Raw genomic sequence first — 20,287 nt, forward strand, 5'->3', positions numbered from 1 at the left:
GTTAGAGATATCATTAAATAATGGCAGATAAAAATTTGATCACACATCAACTCAAAAAATTAAAATGTGTTTCAGTCACTAATGCTGACTGAACTTAAAACTTTGAAAATTCATAGTTTTTTTTTTTTTTTTATTTTGGTTACAGTCTCCTTCTATGAAAATTTTGTGCCTAATACCATTGACTTCATCTATGTCGTGGGATATTATTTTTATATAAAATTCATTTGTTGTCCCGAGTGTGATCTCATTAGCTGTTGACAGCATAGCTTTCCACTCTTGTATCTTCTCAGTAAAATGTTTTCTCTAAAGGTGGTGAAAGTGCTTTTAGATAGAAGGCTGTATCCTGATTCAAGATAATTGATTAGCAAACGAAACCCTTTCCTTCAGCTGCGGTGATCAACAACATCTTTGTATCATTTCACTATCTTTGAACATAAGAAATGTCACAAATGAGAAGAGATCTGATTACCAGTTTTTACAGTTTCTGCTTGATAGTAAATGGTAGGTTATTTGGAATGTCTGACTTTGAAAGAAATTTGGTATTTCAGTGGAGTGTTTCTTTAACACATTCTCAAACCATACATTGTTATGCTTAAGCTCTTAATGGAAGTTCATAAAACATCATTTAATCCTTAACATTCCTAATGATTCCTAATGATCTGTTCACCTTTCCACCCAGAGATATTTAAAAATTATTTAATACTTTTCATTGTTTGGTAAATATTGTTACTTGTGGCTTTTTTCTTACAATTAATATGCATTTTTTCCCCTCTTAGAGCAAGGCTGAGAAGTCTAAACCAGCAAAAGATACATCTGTTTCTAAAGCACCACCAGAAAAGATTGATAAAAGCATCGCAGAGTCAAAATGTCTGGAAATAAGACAGCCTGAAAGTAAGCATGTGTTATTAGTTTTTCCTTTTTTGAATATGTGTGAATTGTCTGTAATTTATTTTGTGTCTAGAATGCAATTCACTTTTCTTTCAGTCTGCTTGTTCTGGTGAGATTTGTGGTTGAGCAGGACAGACCAGACCAGCCTATCCACAATAGCTTCTTCTAGCTTCTATTTCCCATGAGCTTCCAGACAAGTTTATATCACTTTGTGACTTTTCCAGCGATTTTCAATTGTAGCCTACATTCACATAATCTTTAAGTTTCAGAGGCAGTTGGTGACACACTTCTGTGAAACCGAATGCTAAATGTGACATAGCCAGACACTGAGGCCAACTGGTCTTTGACTTGCAACAATAAAATCAAATTTTGTCTTTGGTCAGAAAAGCAAGCTGTCTGTGAAGGAGAGCTGAAAACCAATGAATGCTAATCTTGGAATTACAATGAATAGTATGTAGTGACAAGGAATAAGAAACTTTTATTTTGAACCTCACCAATAGAAGAGAAGCCTGTCTGTTTCAAAATGGTAAAAAAGAAAAGGGCCAAGATTGCAGCTGAACTTACTGCAGCTGTTAACCCTTTGTACAGCATCAGGCAACCCAGGGGCTGTTGATCTCACAAACAGAAGAGAAGCTCTTCTGTCTGATTTTTCATATTTTACATACTATAACAGAAGGGAACAAAAAAAATAAAGGGCCGAGATTGTTAACTTTCCACTGCTGTTAACTTTTCAAACAGCACATGCTTCTTCAGGTCACACGCTTTTGGCTGTCAAGAAAAGAGTTATGCATAACTGTGCTGGAATATTAATGCACAGTCAGTAAATGTGACATTGGCTGCGTTTTTCAGTCGTGTAATTTGACATTGGTTCCGTGGCAAGATCAGCAACTGCAGTCGGTAGATCCGACATACCCCACGATAAAAAGTTATGTAATCTGACGTTGGCTTTAAGTACATTTTCAACCACATCACCTGGCTAGTGTCAATTTGAATAAGCAACACTTCTACTTAGAGGTTTCTCTGTACTTGTGTGTTTCTTGCCCTGTCATCAAAAGGGAGCCAGCACAAAAATCATATCTCTGGCTGCTTGCACTTAGGATCTTGGGTTATTACCTAATTCTATTTTTCATAGGTATGAGTGGGTATGTAGACTGACCAAAAAATCAATTTTGCCTGAGAGCTTTATCTCCACCGCCACAATAACTCACAATTTTCTTCAATTAAATACCAATAAAACTGAGGTGCTCCTCATTGGTTGTAAATCTACACTCGCTAAGGTTAACCATTATTCTTTTTTTAATTAACAACATTAACACAAAGGTCTCTTCCCAGGTTAAGAGCCTGGGTATCATTCTAGACAGTACCCTCTCTTTTTCTTCCCATATAAGTAGTGTTTCTTGGACTGCCTTCTTCTATCTCTGAAACATTTCTAGTCTTCGTTCTGTTCTTGCACAATACAGTCCTGAAGTATTGGCTAATGCCCTAGTCACTTCATGTGAAGATTACTGTAATGCTATTCTATCTGGCATCCCACAAAAACGTATCCATCACTTACAGCTTCTTCAAAATTCTGCTGCTAGGATAATAACCTGTTCTAAATCCACTGAACATATTATAACTCAACTTTACTGGCTCCCTATTTACTACCAAATACAATACAAAATACTGGTCTTAACATTTAAAGCTCTCCACAACCTCTCTCCTGCCTACCTTACTGATCTCCTACAGACTTGCACTCCCGCTCGCTCACTCAGTACCACATTTAGATAGATACTTTATTAATCTCAAGGGGAAATTCACAAATTCACATTTGCAGCATTACTTTCTGTACCACGCATCAAACTCAGTTGTATGTGAGCTTGAGCGTCCTCTCGTAGTGCTCCGCTCCTCAACTCTGGAATTCTCTTCCCTCTCATATCCGTCAACTGGACTCAATAACACATTTTTAAACTGCCTTCAAAACGTATCTTTTCAAACTGGCATACCAATTATTAATTTAACATTGTTACTGCCTGTTATCTTTGTATGTTTGCTACTACCTCTATACCTTATTACTATTTGATTTTATTGTCCTCTTTGTTTTTATATTTTACTAATGTTATTTAATTTCATTGTAAGGTGACCTTGAGTGTTAAAGGTACCTGTTAAATGTTTTATTATTAATGCTATTCAAAGTCTGTACAATTTCTGCTGCTACTCGGATTCATTGTCCAATCTTATCAGCTGTACAATAACTCATGAAGAAGACCTCTCGACTTTCTTGATTGCCTCTACTTGCCCTTTTCTTAAAGAGACCAAGCCACTACCTTTTTTTGGAGAAGACCATGACCTCAGATTTGGAGGTACTAGTTGGCATCCATACAACGTCTTACTCTGCTACAAATTGTTCGCACCAGAAATTTTCTGGTCATGGACAATATGATTTCTTAGCAGTAATATCATTGTTGCTATGTATACTAAACACCATCTTGCATCATCAAGTATGTACAGTGGGTACGGAAAGTATTCAGACCCCCTTCAATTTTTCACTCTTTTTCACTGTAAGGTCCATTCCTTACAGCTTACTTACAAAAATTAAGCAGGTTTCATTTTGAAATACTACGCGTAACGGTCAACAACGTCCGCCATATTGAACTTTCTTATTCATGGCCCCATCTTCACGAAATTTGGTACGTGGCTTCCCTGCGCTAACGAAACCAATGTACATACTTATTTGGTGGTATGGCGCCACTGTCAGCCGCCATATTGAACTTTCCAACGTCACTAATTCTCCTACTTCCCGTGTAGGTAAAAGGCTGAAATTTGGTACTTATTTCAGTGGTATGATGCCACTGTCGGCCGCCACATTGAACTTTTAACGGAAACCGATGCCCGTACTTATTTCGTTGGTATGACACCACTGTCGGCTGCCATATTGAACTTTCCAACGTCACTAATTCTCCAACTTCTTGTGGATGTAGAAGGCTGAAATTTGGCAGGCTCATTCCTTACAGCTTACTTATGACAGTTAAGCAGGTTTCATTTCGAAATTCTACGTGTAATGGTCATAACGGTCAACAACGTACACCATGTTGAACTTTCTTATTTATGGCCCCATCTTCTCGAAATTTGGTAGGCGGCTTCCCTGAGCTAACCGAAACTAATGACGTACTTGTTTCGGTGGTATGATGCCACTGTCGGCCGCCATATTGAACTTTTCAATAGTCTTTGTTACTTATGGGCCCATCTTCAAGAAATTTGGTACACGGGTTCCCAACGCTAACTGAATCCTACTTGCGTACATATATACGTCCATAGCCTGCAGCTCGGTCACCGTGAGGCGGCATTGGGTCCCCCAACCCAACGCCTCCCATGTTGTTGGCTGCCTGCCTATATAAGACCGTTCGTCGCTCCGGTCTCTACATTCCCTTCCTTGCTTCGCCATGGGATTCATGTCTCCCTACTGATAACTACAGCCTTTTTGTTTAATCCACGGCTTCTCTGCTGTTTTATTGTTTGTTTATTACAATTATAGTTATTGTGTAGATATTTTACACTTACTTTACATTGCTCAGGTACCCATCTCCTTTATCATTCCAACCCCCATTACCATGTCTATCGAGATGATCATATTGCACGGCCATATCAGGCTCGCGCTTGATATCCGGAGGAACATTGTGTCTTATGTATTGAATGACTGGGACAGGTTCAAGGTGTGGACTGATGACAGTACAGGAGATAATTATACTACACAGGAGCACTATAAGAGTGAAATGCTTAAGCCCTTCACCTATGGTTCTGCATGTGAGTTGATGGCTGCCACTGAATTGTTCGGTTGTTGCTTTCAAGTGTACCAAAATGGCCAAATATTTTACACCTTTCGACAACCGCCAATGCCTCTTAAACATCTTAGATTCACAGGTGACGATTTCAGAAGTGGACACTTTTTGATGTTTATGAATGTTTAAACTCTTCAAAAGCTGGATGTGATTTTATCGATGAAACCGGTTGTGTGCTTACAATGCTTGACAGATGCCAAATGTCACTTCAACACAACAAATCCTGCAAATACTGTCATAATTGAAACAAACCATGAAACTCGAGCTGCCTCCAAGCTGTGAGATTTGAGACAAGATTACTGTTCACATGGCCAACTGTAAGTTGCATGCTCAAGAGTAAGCTCAGCGCAAAGCTTGGTCATGTTACAACTGGAGGGCCGAACTGACAACATGGTATACAAAGAGATCCTTAACAAATAATTATTGGCATATTTTCCCTTAGTTTTAAAAGGTTTAATTTTCTTCTTAATAAAAATTTTAATGCAGTACTTCGCTGTTGCGAAGCGCGGGTATTTTGCTAGTGTATATATAAATGTGGATATATACTGAGTGATCAACACATTTTGAGCCTGATGTATTATGAGAAACATAGAAAAATCTTTGTTTTTTTTATCTTCTGTAACTGACTGACTTTTTCCATTGTTTGTATGGTGTGCTGTGTGAGGTAGCTGCTCAGACTAGAGAAAATATGGTATTTACACTGAGCAAAGGTCTGGTGAATAGGATGGGTAAGGCATATTTAGCACCTCATGGCACCCTTTGCAACCTGTGCACTGTAAGCATTGACATGAGGTAGGTAGAAGATGAGTCATAGATTTCTTGGCTGCTTTTCCCTTTATTAACTACCATTAGACCAAGCAACTCGGCACAATATTTAGCAGATTTTGTGAATTTTTAGCTCCGTGTTGACTTGGTTCAGAAACAGAAGTACATACTAGAAATCAAAAATAGTAAAAAAAAAATAATAAATAAATTAACCTATTTACTTGTCTATACTAATAAAAGGCAAAGCCCTCACTAACTCATTCATCACTAATTCTCCAACTTCCCATGTAGGTAGAAGGCTGAAATTTGTCAGGCTCATTCCTTACAGGTTACTTACAAAAGTTAAGCAGGTTTCATTTCGAAATTCTACGCGTAACGGTCATAACTGAATACTACTTGCGTACATGTATACATCCATAGCCTGCAGCTCGGTTGCGGTGTGAGGCGACGTTATGTCCCCCATCCCCACGCCTCCCACGTAGTTGGCTGCCTGCCTATATTGCGTCCCCCATCCCCACGCCTCCCATGTAATTGGCTGCCTGCCCATATAAGACTGTCCGTCGCTCCGGTCTCTTCATTCCCATCCTTGCTTCGCCATGGTATTCATGTCTCCCTGCTGATAACTGCAGCCTTTTTATTTAATCCACGGCTTCTCCGCTGTTTTATTGTTTGTTTATTACAATTATAGTTATTGTGTAGGTATTTTAGACTTAGTTTACTGTTCAGATACCCATTTCCTTTACCGTTCCAACCGTACCCCCATTAACATGTCTATCGAGGTGATCACCATCGATCAAAGAACTGTCACTTACTGAAACTCAAACCAATTATGACAGCAGCAATCCAAGCTGTGAGAAAACAGTAAAAAGGAGGCGTGTCAGACGTCGTGGTACATTTTCTGATGCAACTAGACGGAAACAACTTCGTGACGCTGCCTCCAAATACTCGCAGAACAATCCAAGTTAATAGACACGCTGTCGCTAAATACTTGCAGGCATATCCACAAGTTCATAGAGACGCTGTCGCTAAATACTTGCAGGCAGATCCACAAGTTCCTAGACACGCAGCTGCTAAATATCTGCAGGCAAGTTCACAAGTTAATACTGGGAATGCCTGTTAAACATCTTAGATTCACGAGTAGCGATTTGGGTAGTGAACACTTCGATGAATGAAACCTGTTATCTTTACAACGGTTGACAAACACAGAATGCAACTTGAACACAACATGTCCTCCAAATACGAACCTGATTGAAAGAAATGATAATCAAATCCTTGATGACAGCAACACTCATAAGTGACAAAACAATTACATTAACAATCATGTTACGTTATTTTTAAAATGTTTCCTTTTCTTTTTCATAACTTCTTTAACACACTACTTCTCTGCTGCGAAGCGTGGGTATTTTGCTAGTCTTTTATATAATGTGTGTATGTATATGATATATGTGCATTGTGCAATGGAGAGAGATTAATATAGACATGCCAAGTAGTGTGTGTGTGTGTCTGTATATACTATAATAATGATCACAAGTAGTTTTCTCCTTTCTGACTGAAAAACTGTTTGGTTTTATACAGGTAAAGTATTAAAGAGTGCTTTTGACATTGAAAGGAGCCCGTCTCAAGAAAATGAAGAATCCAAAGATAAAAGAGACTCTCCAAGGTCTGACCATATAGAAGAGGCTGTATCAAAATGGACTGAAAGTAGTCCACTGGAAAGGCAACGAAAGAGAGAGGACAGTGAACCTCGTCTTTATATTGCCTGTGATGACACCTATGATGTACAGGATACAAGTATGAAAGCAGAAAAACCTACTGGTATGCTATAGCATCTTTTTGGGGGGATGGCAACTGCCAGTTAAACTTTTTGAAAATGTATACGATTATTAGCTGAGTCATCTAATTTATAGAAAACATTATAACCCTTAAACTTGTTGAATTTAGTACACAGTTTTTGTTAGTATTGGAATGCTTTTTTATGTACAGTATTGGTTTCCTTTCCGGTGTAAAGAATCCCAAAATTCAAGAACTCTGGAAATAATGTATTTGTTTACATAGTACTGCTAGAACTGTGGTGGGCTGGTGCCCTGCCCGGGGTTTGTTTCTTGCCTTGAGCCCTGTGTTGGCTGGGATTGTCTCCAGCAAACCCCCGTGACCCTGTAGTTAGGATATAGCGGGTTGGATAATGGATGGATGGATAGTACTGTTAGAATTAAGGCTTACATTATGCAATCCAGCTGGCTTATCCCTGTGAAATGGAAAACGTAATTATCATGGTAGTACATACTAGTTTGAACCTGGCAGAGCTGCTCATTACAATGATCTCTTTATTATCTCTTTTCATTGCTCAGACTGGAGAAGATATGGTAATTACATGGAACCAAGGTCTGGTGAATATGTAGCTCCTGACGGCCTCCTTTGCAATTTGCAGTGTAAGCACTGACATGAAGTAAGAGGAAGATAGTTCAGCTTTCTTGGTTGCTTTTCCCTTTATTAACTACAGCAAAGATCAAAGCAAATCCTTAATACCTGCAGTTGAGTTTTGACAAACAATTTAAAAAAAAAAAGCCAGTGAAAGCAACTTGAAATGCAACACATGAAAGAGATATGTTAGTGGTTGTGTCAGCTGGGAACTAATTCAATAGAGAAAATACATTTTTAAAAGGAAAAGCTACTGGTGCCACCTTTTACATGTGTTTGGTTGATACAACCATTGTTTAGTTTGTTGCTGTGTGACCCTGAGGCAGGTTCTGTTTGCTGTGATCTGTTAATTATACAGTCTCAGTGAAGTTTGTTGTGAATCGAAAATAATTTTTACATTGTTAGCGTACATTGGGCCTTTTGTGAAAAACTTGTGTGACCTTCTGAATTTGCCCTTGTGCTGGCTTTGTTTTAGATTTGAGTTATGAGCATATTTTAATCTTCACAGCCATGGAGTGTGGCTGTTACAAGAATTCTGTTTCCAGCATATTTTTACTTTATAAGTTAACTTAATAATACAAATGCAGTTGTCTTTCAACATGGTGGTTACCATTTAAGAGGAAACCTCCTTACGTCAGAGCCAATATGCACGTTTTGATAACTGCTTACTGAAGTAGCTTCAGTTCTTATGCTCTTCCTCAAGACTACATAAACCATTCTTCTTCTAGTCTGTCTGTAACAAGTCATTGTTTGGATGCCAAATTAGGTATGCTATGCTAGATGGACACTAGTTACTTTTAACAAGGACTATTAAAAGAAAGTACAGTAATCCCTCCTCGATCGCGGGGGTTGCGCGAAAATCAATAGGGCTGTTTGGGCTTTTAAGTATGCGAAGCACCGCCGGACAAAGCAGCTGCAAGGAAGCGAGCAACGTGAAGGTAGTCTTTCAGCATTTTTTTTTTAGAGGAGTGTCCGTATCCTCTAGCCCACTGTGCAAACAGCCCCTCTGCTCACATCCTCTCTGTCAGGAGCAGAGAATGTCCGAGAGAGTGAGAGAGACAGAGAAAAGCAAACAATCAAAAATCAATACGTGCTGTTCGGGCTTTCAAGTATGAGAAGCACCGGGCAGGAAGCATATCGTATATCATTGAGAAGTTTTTTTTAATGCATAATACGTGCTCTGATTTGGGTAGCTTCTCAGCCATCCGCCAATAGCGTCCCCTGTATGAAATCAACTGGGCAAACCAACTGGGGAAGCATGTACCATAAATTAAAAGACCCATTGTCCGCAGAAATCCGCGAACCAGCGAAAAATCCGTGATATATATTTAGATATGCTTACATTTAAAATCCGCGACAGAGTGAACACCGGTTTAAATTGCCTAAACAACGTTCGGAACATGGCGCAGCGGGAAACTGTTTAAGGGGTACCTTTTTCACTGCTACACCGCTAAACGCATACAACAGAGTACATGCGTTAGTGGAGGTGTTGTGTGTGTGTGTGTGTGTGTGTGTGTGTGTGTGTGTGTGTGTTTTCACTGCTACACCGCTAAACAGGCATGCAACAGAGTACATGCAGTAGTGGCGGTATTGTGCTGTGAAAATGGACTGAGAAAATTCCGAAACTGAAGGTGTAGCGGACGATAAAGTTGAACATGATGACATAGAAGAATGTTTGCTGGAAAAAGGAGTCACGTCTGTTGTCTGGAGATACTTTGGATTTTAAAGGATGTGGACCATTATGTTCAAATGTGTGCATACTGTTTCTATACTACTGGATAATACTGCAGCCAAATTGTGCTTGTTTTATTTTTTTTCAATACTGTGTAAATGTACCTGGATACTGTGTAATAGTATGATGACATGTTGACTTTATTCTCGATATTTCCACTTTAATCTCGACGCTTACGATGAGAATAAAGTCGTCATGTCAACTTTATTCTTGTAATTTGTCATTAAAGTAGAATATCGTAAGCTAAACTTCATCTTAAAATGAATATTTAATTTACTAGATTTTCTCAAACCCCGTCATAAGTTATGTAGCACATTTAAATGCTTTGTGTTAAGTGTTCCCCGAGCCCTGTTAATCACTACGTGCCTCTTAAACTGACTTTCTCTTGCACTAAGAGGAGGTGCAGGCAGCAATCACCACACAGAATACATTAATGTCATGAAATTCCTGCGATGTGCTGCCGCCTTGTTCAGGATTTGCTCCCACCTCGCACACCGTGCTTGCTGGGATGGGCACAATCCTGAATGGATGGCATAATTAAACATGTATAACGAAGATTTTTTGTAAAGTTCCGAGCACACCATAATCTAAGTTAATAACTAGTTTTAATTTCACAAAGACGTTTATTGTGTGGTGATTGGTTATGTGGAGAAAGAAAAAGGAAGGATAGGAACTGTTTGGTACATCAGATAGAGACAGCATGCATGCAATAAAGAAAGGTGTTCGTGTCTCCAACCACCAGATCACAAACCCAAAATTTACACAATATTTAAGTTAAACCTGTGCGATACACATTCATACATCCAGTTTTTTGAAGCCTAGTCACACCTGCCATAAAGTTCCCTATACTGAATGTACACATAGGAACCCCTTACTGCGAGGGAGCAGCACTACCGTCTCACTGCCGTGCATGTTTAATACATGCTTTAAAGCATTTCATGAAAATGATATCAAGTATTTATCTTGGCATTCTAAATTTTCAGAGAGCAGGAATATATTGAAATAAATGTATTCTTTGCGGCGATCGCTGCCTGTGCTTTCTCTTAGTGTGGAGGAAGTTATTTTAAAAAGCACTTAGCGATTAACAACTGTGTCAGGGAAACTTAACACAAAGCATTTAATGTGCTACATAACTTATGACGGGGTTTAAGAAAATCTAGTAAATTAAATATTCATTTTAGGATGAAGTTTAGTTTACAACATTCTGCTTTAATGAAAAAATAAACTATGAGAATAAAGTGGAAATGTCGATTTTTAACCTCGACATAGTTTTTTTTTTTTTCGTCTTCACTGTGGTCCTAATATGCTTTCTTAGTGCTATATAATATATATATTATTATATATATATATATATAATATAAAATAAGAATTAAAGGAACACTTTTTAATGAGAGAATAGCATAAAGTCAATGAAACTTATGGGATATTAATCTGGTCAGTTAAGTAGCAGAGGGGGTTGTTAATCAGTTTCAGCTGCTGTGGTGTTAATGAAATTAACAACAGATGCACTAGAGGGGCAACAATGAGATGACCCCCAAAACAGGAATGGTTTAACAGGTGGAGGCCACTGCCTCCTCATCTTTTCTGACTGTTTCTTCACTAGTTTTGCATTTGGCTACAGTCAGTGTCACTACTGGTAGCATGAGGCGATACCTGGACCCTTAGGAGGTTGCACAGGTAGTCCAACTTCTCCAGGATGGCACATCAATACGTGTCATTGCCAGAAGGTTTGCTGTGTCTCCCTGCACAGTCTCAAGGGCATGGAGGAGATTCTAGGAGACAAGCAGTTACTCTAGGAGAGCTGGAGAGGGCCATAGAAGGTCCATAACCCATCAGCAGGACCAGTATCTGCTCCTTTGGGCAAGGAGGAACAGGATGAGCACTTCCAGAGCCCTACAAAATGACCTCCAGCAGGCCACTGGTGTGAATGTCTCTGACCAAACAACCAGAAAGAGTTCATGAGGGTGACCCAAGGGCCCCATGTCCTCTAATGGGCCCTGAGCTCACTGCCCAGCAGCATGCAGCTCGATTGGCATTCGCCATAGAATACCAGAATTGACAGATGCACCACTGGTGCCCTGTGCTTTTTACAGATGAGAGCAGGTTCACCCTGAGCACGTGACAGAAGTGAAAGGGTCTGGAGAAGACATGGAGAACATTATGCTGCCTGTAACATCATGAGCAGTTTGGTGGTGGGTTAATGATTGTCTGGGGAGGCACATCCATGGAGGGTCACACAGACCGCTAACAGGCTTGACAAAGGCACCTTGGCTGCCATTAGGTATCAGGATGAAATCCTTGGACCCATTGTCAGACCCTATGCTGGTACAGTGGCTCCTGGTGCACGACAATTCCTGGCCTCATGTGGTGAGAGTATGCAGGCAGTTCCTGGAGGATGAAGGAATTGATACCATTGACTGGCCACCACACTTTCCTGACATAATCCAATAGAACACCTCTGGGACATTATGTTTTGGTCCATCCAATGCCACCAGGTTGCACCTCAGACTGTCCAGGAGCTCAGTGATGCCCTGGTCCAGATCTGGGAGGAGATCCCCCACAACACCATCTGTCATCTCATTAGAAGCATGCACCGATGTTGTCAGGCATGTATACAAAAACACAGGGGCCATATAAAGTGCTGCGTACAATTTTGAGTTGCTGCAATTAAATTTTGGCAAAATGGACTAGCCTGCCACATAATTTTTCACTCTGATTTTTGGGCGTCTTTGAATTCAGGGCTCTGTAGGTTGATCATTTTCATTTCCATCAAACGATGTGGCATCCTTTCGTTCCTAACACATTACCCAGTCTATGTCAGTATACATATCCAGGAGGATTTCTTTTTCCCATTGAGATCTGATGTGTTTTCAAAGTGTTCCTATAATTTTTTTGAGCAGTTTATATATTAGCTTGAAGCAAGATCCATATTAATGCAATTTGTCTTAATGATGGTTCAGTTAATAAAGATGGCATCTGCACTTGCACTTGTTTTATTTTATTTTTATTTGGTGAATACTGTAATAATATTACTGGAAGTTGCATGATTATTTTATTATTATTTAATAGTTTAAATATTATGCAGTTTAATGATGGTAAAGTTGTTTAAAAAGTTAGTGTGTCAGTGGACGGAGATTGTTAACATTAATAGAAAGTGTAGTTGGTTTACAAAAAATATTCACTATTCCTTTTCTAAGGCATGTTCAGTGCAACACAACTTTTGACAAGCAACTCTGAATATCTTACTAAGTCTAAATGCCTCTTTGGATGGTTGAAAATATGTTGTCAAAATTATAGCTTAAGTTTTTTTCAAAATTATGCAATGCGATTCTCTTCATTAGTGCCACCCCCTTGAAAGCTATCACTTTATGGGGCCATGCAAACCTGTATTAATACTTGTGTGCACATTAAAAATGTTTTTTGTACAATGTAAAATTCTCATGACAGTGGAATAGGTTATTCTTAGCCAGTCTTCTGCAGTAATTGCAGTGGAAAATGTGGTTAACATCCACTCATGCATGGGTAAAGAAATACAGTACTGTCGAATACTGTGAAACCAGTATAATTAGAAAAATACTGTGATCTAGAATTTTGGTCTTACCGCTCAGCACTAGTGTATAGGAACTTTCCAGCTGAAATCAATGACTTTGAATGAACTTGTTTCAGTTAATTCAGATGTTTCTCATTTTTTTTCAGTGCAAAATTGATGGTTCTTCAGCAGTTTTTCTTTTTTCTAACCCTTCTTACTAATTTTTACAAGGGGTGCCAATAATAGTGGTGGTCACTGTATATGATCTACTCTGGGAACAAGAAGATAACTACACTGACTTACAAATAATAACAGTAAAAAAATTCAAGATTTGGAAACCTTCATTGTTTTACTGTTAAAACTGTTGCAATTACATTCTTTGATTATTTTTATCAATAAGATTCAAACAGCAAGTGTGCTCATCTTGAAGTATGTAGGTTCAGCAAAATTTAACATAAAACAATAGTGACAGAGTGAAGTTCTTACCATTCTGCTTTATTTGATAACATTTTCATGATGTTCTCAGAAAAGGAAAATCCACAATGTTCAAATATGTTTAACTTAAATAATATTATTCAGTAATTTAAAGAATTGACTACCAATTAAGAAATTAGCTGGATCAAAGCCTGCAGAAACCCTTTCTCTTTAATGGGGTTTTAAAAACTTTGTTTTATACCATCATCCCTAACACATGTGTTAGTCACCCTCTTTTCAGTTATTAAAATAATTCTTAAATATATTAAAGAATATGTTCTATATTTTTTAAGTCTGTTATTGTTTCAGAATGTGGCATATATTGGATTGCCATATAGAATTGTGTTCAGAATTGAAGCATATTTTATAAATTTTGCAAAAGTAACTAGTCCGCTCTTGTGTTTAATAATTGAGGTGAATGGTCCAAGATCCTTGCATATTGAAAAGCCATAAAACTTACCAAGCATGTCAATTTTTCAAGGCAAAATTTTAGAGTATTGATTTCCATCATGAGATTACACACACACATTCAAAATGGCATATCCATGTCATTTTGAGAAGGAAGAAAGCAAACTATTTATGCGAGAGTCGGCCATTTTAAGAGGAGACCAGCTGTGCAGCTCACTTTGTGAAGTTCGTCTTCCTCCGCAGTACTGTTTCAACCCCATGACAACTGTCCTCACTGCAGCCTGCAGAACAGGGAGGAGGTACAAAGCCCCATAAAGTCTTTTCTAAGAGGCCTTACTGGTATCTTTTGAATGTTGATACCCAAATGTGAATTATGGTCTTAATTCTGTAGATAACAGTAACTGAAAAAGGTTGCATGATTGCTTGTGTTCTTTCAGTATACAGAAGCAGTTTTCTTTGTCAATGACAATGCTAACTGCGCTGGATTAATAATGCATGTGTGTGTTTCAGTAAGAGAGAATATTGAGTTTGTAAAATTGAACACAAGGCAGGAACAACAACCAGATTTTGCACCAGTATTTTGCAGGGCAGACATGCAAATGTGCCAATTTAGCAATGCCAATTAGTCTACGTTTTAATCTGGTGCAAGTGTAGTAATTTCAGTACTAATGTTTTTGTAGCACAGAGCTGTTGTTCCTATCTCGTAGTATCAGGTTCTACATGGAGTCTGCAAGTTCTTCCTTTCTATTTACAGGTAGATTGGCACCAGTGTAAGTAGATTTACTCATTTAAAAGCATTGTCCTTACCAAGAATAACTCATCATACATTAAAAAAAAAAAAATTAATGATTGGTTTGTGGTGCTTCAATCTGCTCTATCACACACTTTGACTCTGTTTTTTTTGTAAACGGTGTTTGTGCAAGGCATGTCATGGAAAAGAGTGGCTTGGTTCTTTCAAAAAAATTTTTTAAAATTCAATGCAGTGTAATCACTTCACTTCATTTCAGACTTACTATGAATAACAAAGAACAATGAAACCCACATGTGCACTTTTCACTACGCTTCTGTGCTGCCTCCATTTGGCTCCAAAGGCTTGAATGTAAAGGGCTGGTGTCTTAGGGGTGATTTTGCCATTGTGTTTTCCTAACATCACCCACAGTGACCGGTGCAAGCAGACAAACGAGAAAGAAATGTATCTTACCTTGAGAAATTAGGACTAAGAATCTGTAATAAAATAATTGTTTCTAGTTTAATTTCATTATCACAGGAGATATGGATAGATATGAATAGATGTATCTATATAGATATCATAGAGAGATGAAATGCTCCTCTTTAGAGCACAATTTCAAATGACAAACTATACTAAAATTATGAAAAAATAAGCGACTTGTAAAATTCCAAACGTGAAGAAATAAGCGACTTGAAAAATTCCAAAAGTATATCCACTCTTATTTACAAAGGCAGCTTAAAATAACAGCACAGGATACTGTGTTTTCAGACCTGGCCTAGCCTCCATGGTAAAACTGTATTTGTCTTTTAGATTCACGACCAGTTCTGAACCTTGGAGTGGATCTACAGCTTGACTGGATGACTGTAGAAGATTTCCAGAAACACCTCCACGGAAAAGATCAAAATCATATCACCACAACAGTGTCTACAAGTAAGAAATGATCTTAGCTTACGCTTAAAAAAAAAAGAGAAGAAATGAAACTGAATGAATTTTGAAAGAAATTGTTTTTTAAGTTAACATTGTGTGTTGGACAGACCCAATATTAATTGCTAAAGATCAAGTGCATTTTTATATTAGTTATGACTATTTAACCAAAGTCAAGAAAGCTTGACCACATTTGGCTTAAGAACATTAGTTCAGGTTATTAATGAACACAAAACAATCATAGATATAGGACATGTATTTCCACCTAAGCACACATATCTGGCATTAAGTGTAAAATAAAGAAATGTACTTTCTTGAAGACTTTATTTTTTCCTTGCGGCCCAGATAGAAATTGTTCAAGGTATGAATCATTTTGTTTGACATTAAAGAGAGACGGCAGTTGTAGTCCCTGTCTAGTTTCAATGCTGACTTTTTAGTAAGGCTTGACTAAGTGTTTTACTATGTACAAAGAACCTTTTGGTCTTTTTTGTTTTATGCAATTTGAATTCAGCAAGTTCTTAAAATTGGGAAACTGTATTCTGTAAAGTTTATTGCTGATTGATTTACAGTAGGATTAACATGTGCCTCGTTGCCTTGGCTGGTTGTTTGCATTGTTGTTCCTAGTTAAATTTGCCCAAACCTTTAGTCCACTATCCTGTAGTTTTAAGCTATATGTTGTGTGATATGAGTTCCATTGGTGAACTTGACAGCCTAAATTGTGTTAGCTTCTTTGTTTGGTAGGATCTTCACCTTATGCACTGTAGATTCTCAGAGCAGGTGGGACTGGTCTTGTGACACCCAACTAACGTGGAATATTCATCTTTTATGCTGCAGGTATCCAGTGTCAGTTCCTTCATTTGAGCACACACTGGTATAATTGATCATTGATTTTTCTAATAATAATAATTTTTTTTTTGTTTTCTCTTGACCTAATAAAATGTCATGTTGCACTACTACATAAATGAACAATTCGTTTATTCACCGATATAATTTGGTACACTATTTTCGACTCCCTGATAAGATGAAACATCCTGTTCTTAGGAAATATGTTCTAGCTGTTTCATTAAAATGTAGCACTCAAACATCAAAATGAGAAAATGATTTTTTGTGTGTAGCTACTGCATAGCTCAGATTTAATGAAAGGAATGTTTTTAATTCTAGACAACTTTTAGTGTTGGCCCAAAGTAAACATTTCGGTCAATTACGAAAACTAATGTTTTTGTCCACTTCAACTAACACCAATATGCGCACACACAAAGTAAATAAAAAAAAAAAAAAAAAAAGTATTTTTGAATGGTTTTATTATGTTGAAAATGTATGCATTAGCAAAGGAACAACATGAGCATGTGAAACCAGAATGAATATGTTTATTACTAACTTTTTAAGTGGATCTAAGCAGGCAGTACTTTCTGGGGAATAAAGCAAGATCTAGTCTATCTCTCTAACAAAATGTACACTCCAGATCACGTACAGAAACCTGCTTAACATACACATTTTGGGTATCTTGAGTACACCAGGGCAAGTCATTTAGTAATATGGCATTGGATATATTTAAAAAAAAAAAAAAAAAAATATCATATTCTTTATGACTTAATGAGACATATACTGCTTTAAATAAAATAGAAATGACAAGGTATAAATGAGGCCAGTTACTCTGGGCTTCTTTAAAGATACTAATGTTATGCTTTTCTTAATAAAAAGACAGAAATGCTTCTCTCAGCAGCAACTCAGTTTTTATTTTCAGGTCATTATATTTGACACAACTAAAAAAAAATGTGTTCACTGTGTACACCAGTACAAGATGCTGATAATAACTTGTGGGCTGCCTTGTGCTTTTCTAATACTGAAGGGTGGTCTAAATCATCCAGTGGCTACAGCTGGCTTTCACTGTAATAATATGAAGTAAGCTGACCGCCTATTTGTGCCAGAAAATCCAATTTAATAAGAAATGTGGGACAGGGAAATGTACAGTTCGTCATACAAAAGAAGAAAAAAATAACACACCGTAAATGTTTTACATTTTATAAGTAATTATATAACTTATGTAGTTATTTTTTTGTGAGAAACCAGTAATGTAACTAAGTTACTTTTAAAAGTAATGTTCCTAAACACTGTATGATGGGTATTCCGTATAAAGTGATGTGCTTTTAACCACTCTTGCACAAAGTGTCCTACACTTTAACACTATGTACCGTGAGTGTGCCTTTGGATATTAAAAGAATGCACTGGTAGCGGAGTGATGGCGATATTGCTGGATGTTTTTGTATTAGGTTTACAATTACATTAAAACTAGTCTTGTTTGAAAATCTTTTACAGTTTAGATGCAGGGAACACATCTTTCACAAAAACAAAACTTAAAGCTAACTGAATTTTAACATGCAGATGAACCTGTTCTTTTTATTAAGTTCCCAATAAGATAAATTCCTACACTTCGCCCCCCTTAAAACAGCGACTTGACTATCCAAAATGAAAAAACACACAAGCTACGCTGCTGCAGTGACACTTTTGCAGGCATTGTGGTAGATGTGAATTGTAAATACTTGATGAAAAAGAAGAGGCGATGCCTTTTACATGGCCGTTTTTGTCTCTGTACATATTGGGGGCACTAAGTTTTATACCTGGCCTGATATCCACAGACCGCCATACATTTTGTGTGTGTGTTTGTTGCGTGGCCATGTGTGTTGCCTGTGTGTTTTTCTGCTGTGGCTTACATACTTAAACATGGTTGTTTACAATAATCGCTGCCTCAAATTATTTGGTGAAGTAGTAAGCTTGGCAAGGCTGGTTTATCATTCAGTAGTAGTAGTCAAAATGTACATATTGGATAGATGCCAGCGTCATAATTTTTAATGAACATCAGACGACTAACAATAAGATTGCAGATATGTCATCCATTTGTAACATAGTTATAGTTAAAACTGCACACACAGATATGGCAAGTTATTTTTAGGTCTTATTCTTGAATTTTATTCATGCCAGTTCCCATTTTTAATATCTAGAATTTATATTTTGACCAGTCAAAATTCTTTTACAGTTTTCCCTTATTAAAGTCCCAAGGAAGTCATTAGCAAACGTCTGTTTCACCTGCCAAAGTATAATTTTAAATATTTCTAGGTAGAATTTTGACAAATGAACATAAATGTTGAGAATGGTAATTAGGACAAGATACTAATTATTAAAACTGTTTACCTAATGTCACACTACCCAGGCATCTCAAACTGAAAGCTCTAGAAATCAAGGCAACATTCCGTCATCTATAAATAATTACATACTTATTTTATCTGTTAGTACAATTATAGATTGATATCTCTCTTTTGCATTTTTGCTAGGTAGTATGTAATTGTGGATATAGTAAATTTGTATTCTTCCTAGCTAAAATTTAAGTTTCAATTTTTTTTAATTTCTGGACTTTTCAGAGTACACTATACATTAAATGTTAAAATGTCTTGCCACAGAAGTATGTCCATGTGATCAAGGTGACGTCCGAAATCGTTTAAAAGCACAAGCATCCATAGGAGAGCAAACTGTTTGGGGTCACAGGCTACAAGTGAGTCTGCTACAGTAAGCACTAGAAGTGAAAGCTGATGCAATTCAATTCAATGGATGAAACAAATTACAGTTATAAAGTTGTGCCATGGCAGACCTAAGACAAATTAATCAAACAGTACATTTAAGAATTATTCAGCCATGTTAAGCTATGTTGCTTAATTATCTGTAACTTCTTTGTCATGCTATGATTGGAAGATCAAAAAATTTTTCAAAAGCTTAAAACTATATTACACAATTGCTGTCATGGCAGTCATAGCTGCATGAACGCCTGGTCCAAATGTGAGTCCTCCAAAGTGAACATGCAGACACAGTAAGAAGAGATGCTGGCTGCATCAGCCAAGATGTTAAAATAGTGTTCTCGATTCTCAGGAGTACATTGGGTCTGTATTAGTAGTTTTGGTTTTCACTAATTTTACGTAATTGTTATTCTCCTGCAAACACTTTTAATAGCCTCCTGCTGAATTTATTATACCAGCAGAATGACTTGCTGCCTTGGACACTACACTACTAACTACAGACTTGATTTCCTTTTAATTCCTTTTTTTCCTGTTTAGATAAATTTGCTTATACATCTGTTTTATTTTAAAAATAAGTTGTGTGCCATTGATAAGGTTATTTTCCTTACTCTCTAGGTGTTCTACGTGATGCAGTAAAAAATGGGGATTACTTGACTGTAAAACTGGCACTGAATTCAAAAGAGGAATATAATTTAGATCAAGAGGTAACGGGTCCATTTTTTGTTACTAATGTTTCATTGTTCTTTAATAATTATTTAAATATTAGACTTTTTTAGTTAATTCATTCTTAAATTAAAACTAATTCTGTTTTAAAGAGGGGTTCATGTGCACACATTTTAACAGTAATTTGCTGTAGTTGATGCATACAGTCTACTAGAAACAAACAAATGGGCAAATAATTCGCTCATGTGGAGAAGTAAACAGTAAGGTTAAATAACTGAGGTAACTACTGTATAACTAGTATTGCAATTCATTTATGTGATCTGTTGTAGTTTACTATTCCTTTTCTATTTGACTAAAGTTAAAGTTGAAATC

The 20,287-nt window shown here is 37.2% G+C and overlaps 1 protein-coding gene across 3 annotated transcripts in view; it reads left to right on the forward strand.

The window, feature by feature from the left end:
• Nucleotides 1-20,287, forward strand: part of mphosph8 (M-phase phosphoprotein 8) — a 54,027-nt gene that overhangs the window by 7,990 nt on the left and 25,750 nt on the right. For all 3 annotated transcript variants that reach the window (XM_039743990.1, XM_039743991.1, XM_039743992.1), the window contains exons 4-7: nucleotides 777-891; nucleotides 7,047-7,286; nucleotides 15,573-15,692; nucleotides 19,868-19,956. In XM_039743990.1, the coding sequence (XP_039599924.1) occupies nucleotides 777-891; nucleotides 7,047-7,286; nucleotides 15,573-15,692; nucleotides 19,868-19,956 (564 nt within the window). The remainder of the gene's footprint in view (nucleotides 1-776; nucleotides 892-7,046; nucleotides 7,287-15,572; nucleotides 15,693-19,867; nucleotides 19,957-20,287) is intronic.

Source organism: Polypterus senegalus, chromosome 2 (genome assembly GCF_016835505.1).
Source record: "Polypterus senegalus isolate Bchr_013 chromosome 2, ASM1683550v1, whole genome shotgun sequence".
In the NCBI taxonomy this organism is placed as follows: domain Eukaryota; kingdom Metazoa; phylum Chordata; class Cladistia; order Polypteriformes; family Polypteridae; genus Polypterus; species Polypterus senegalus.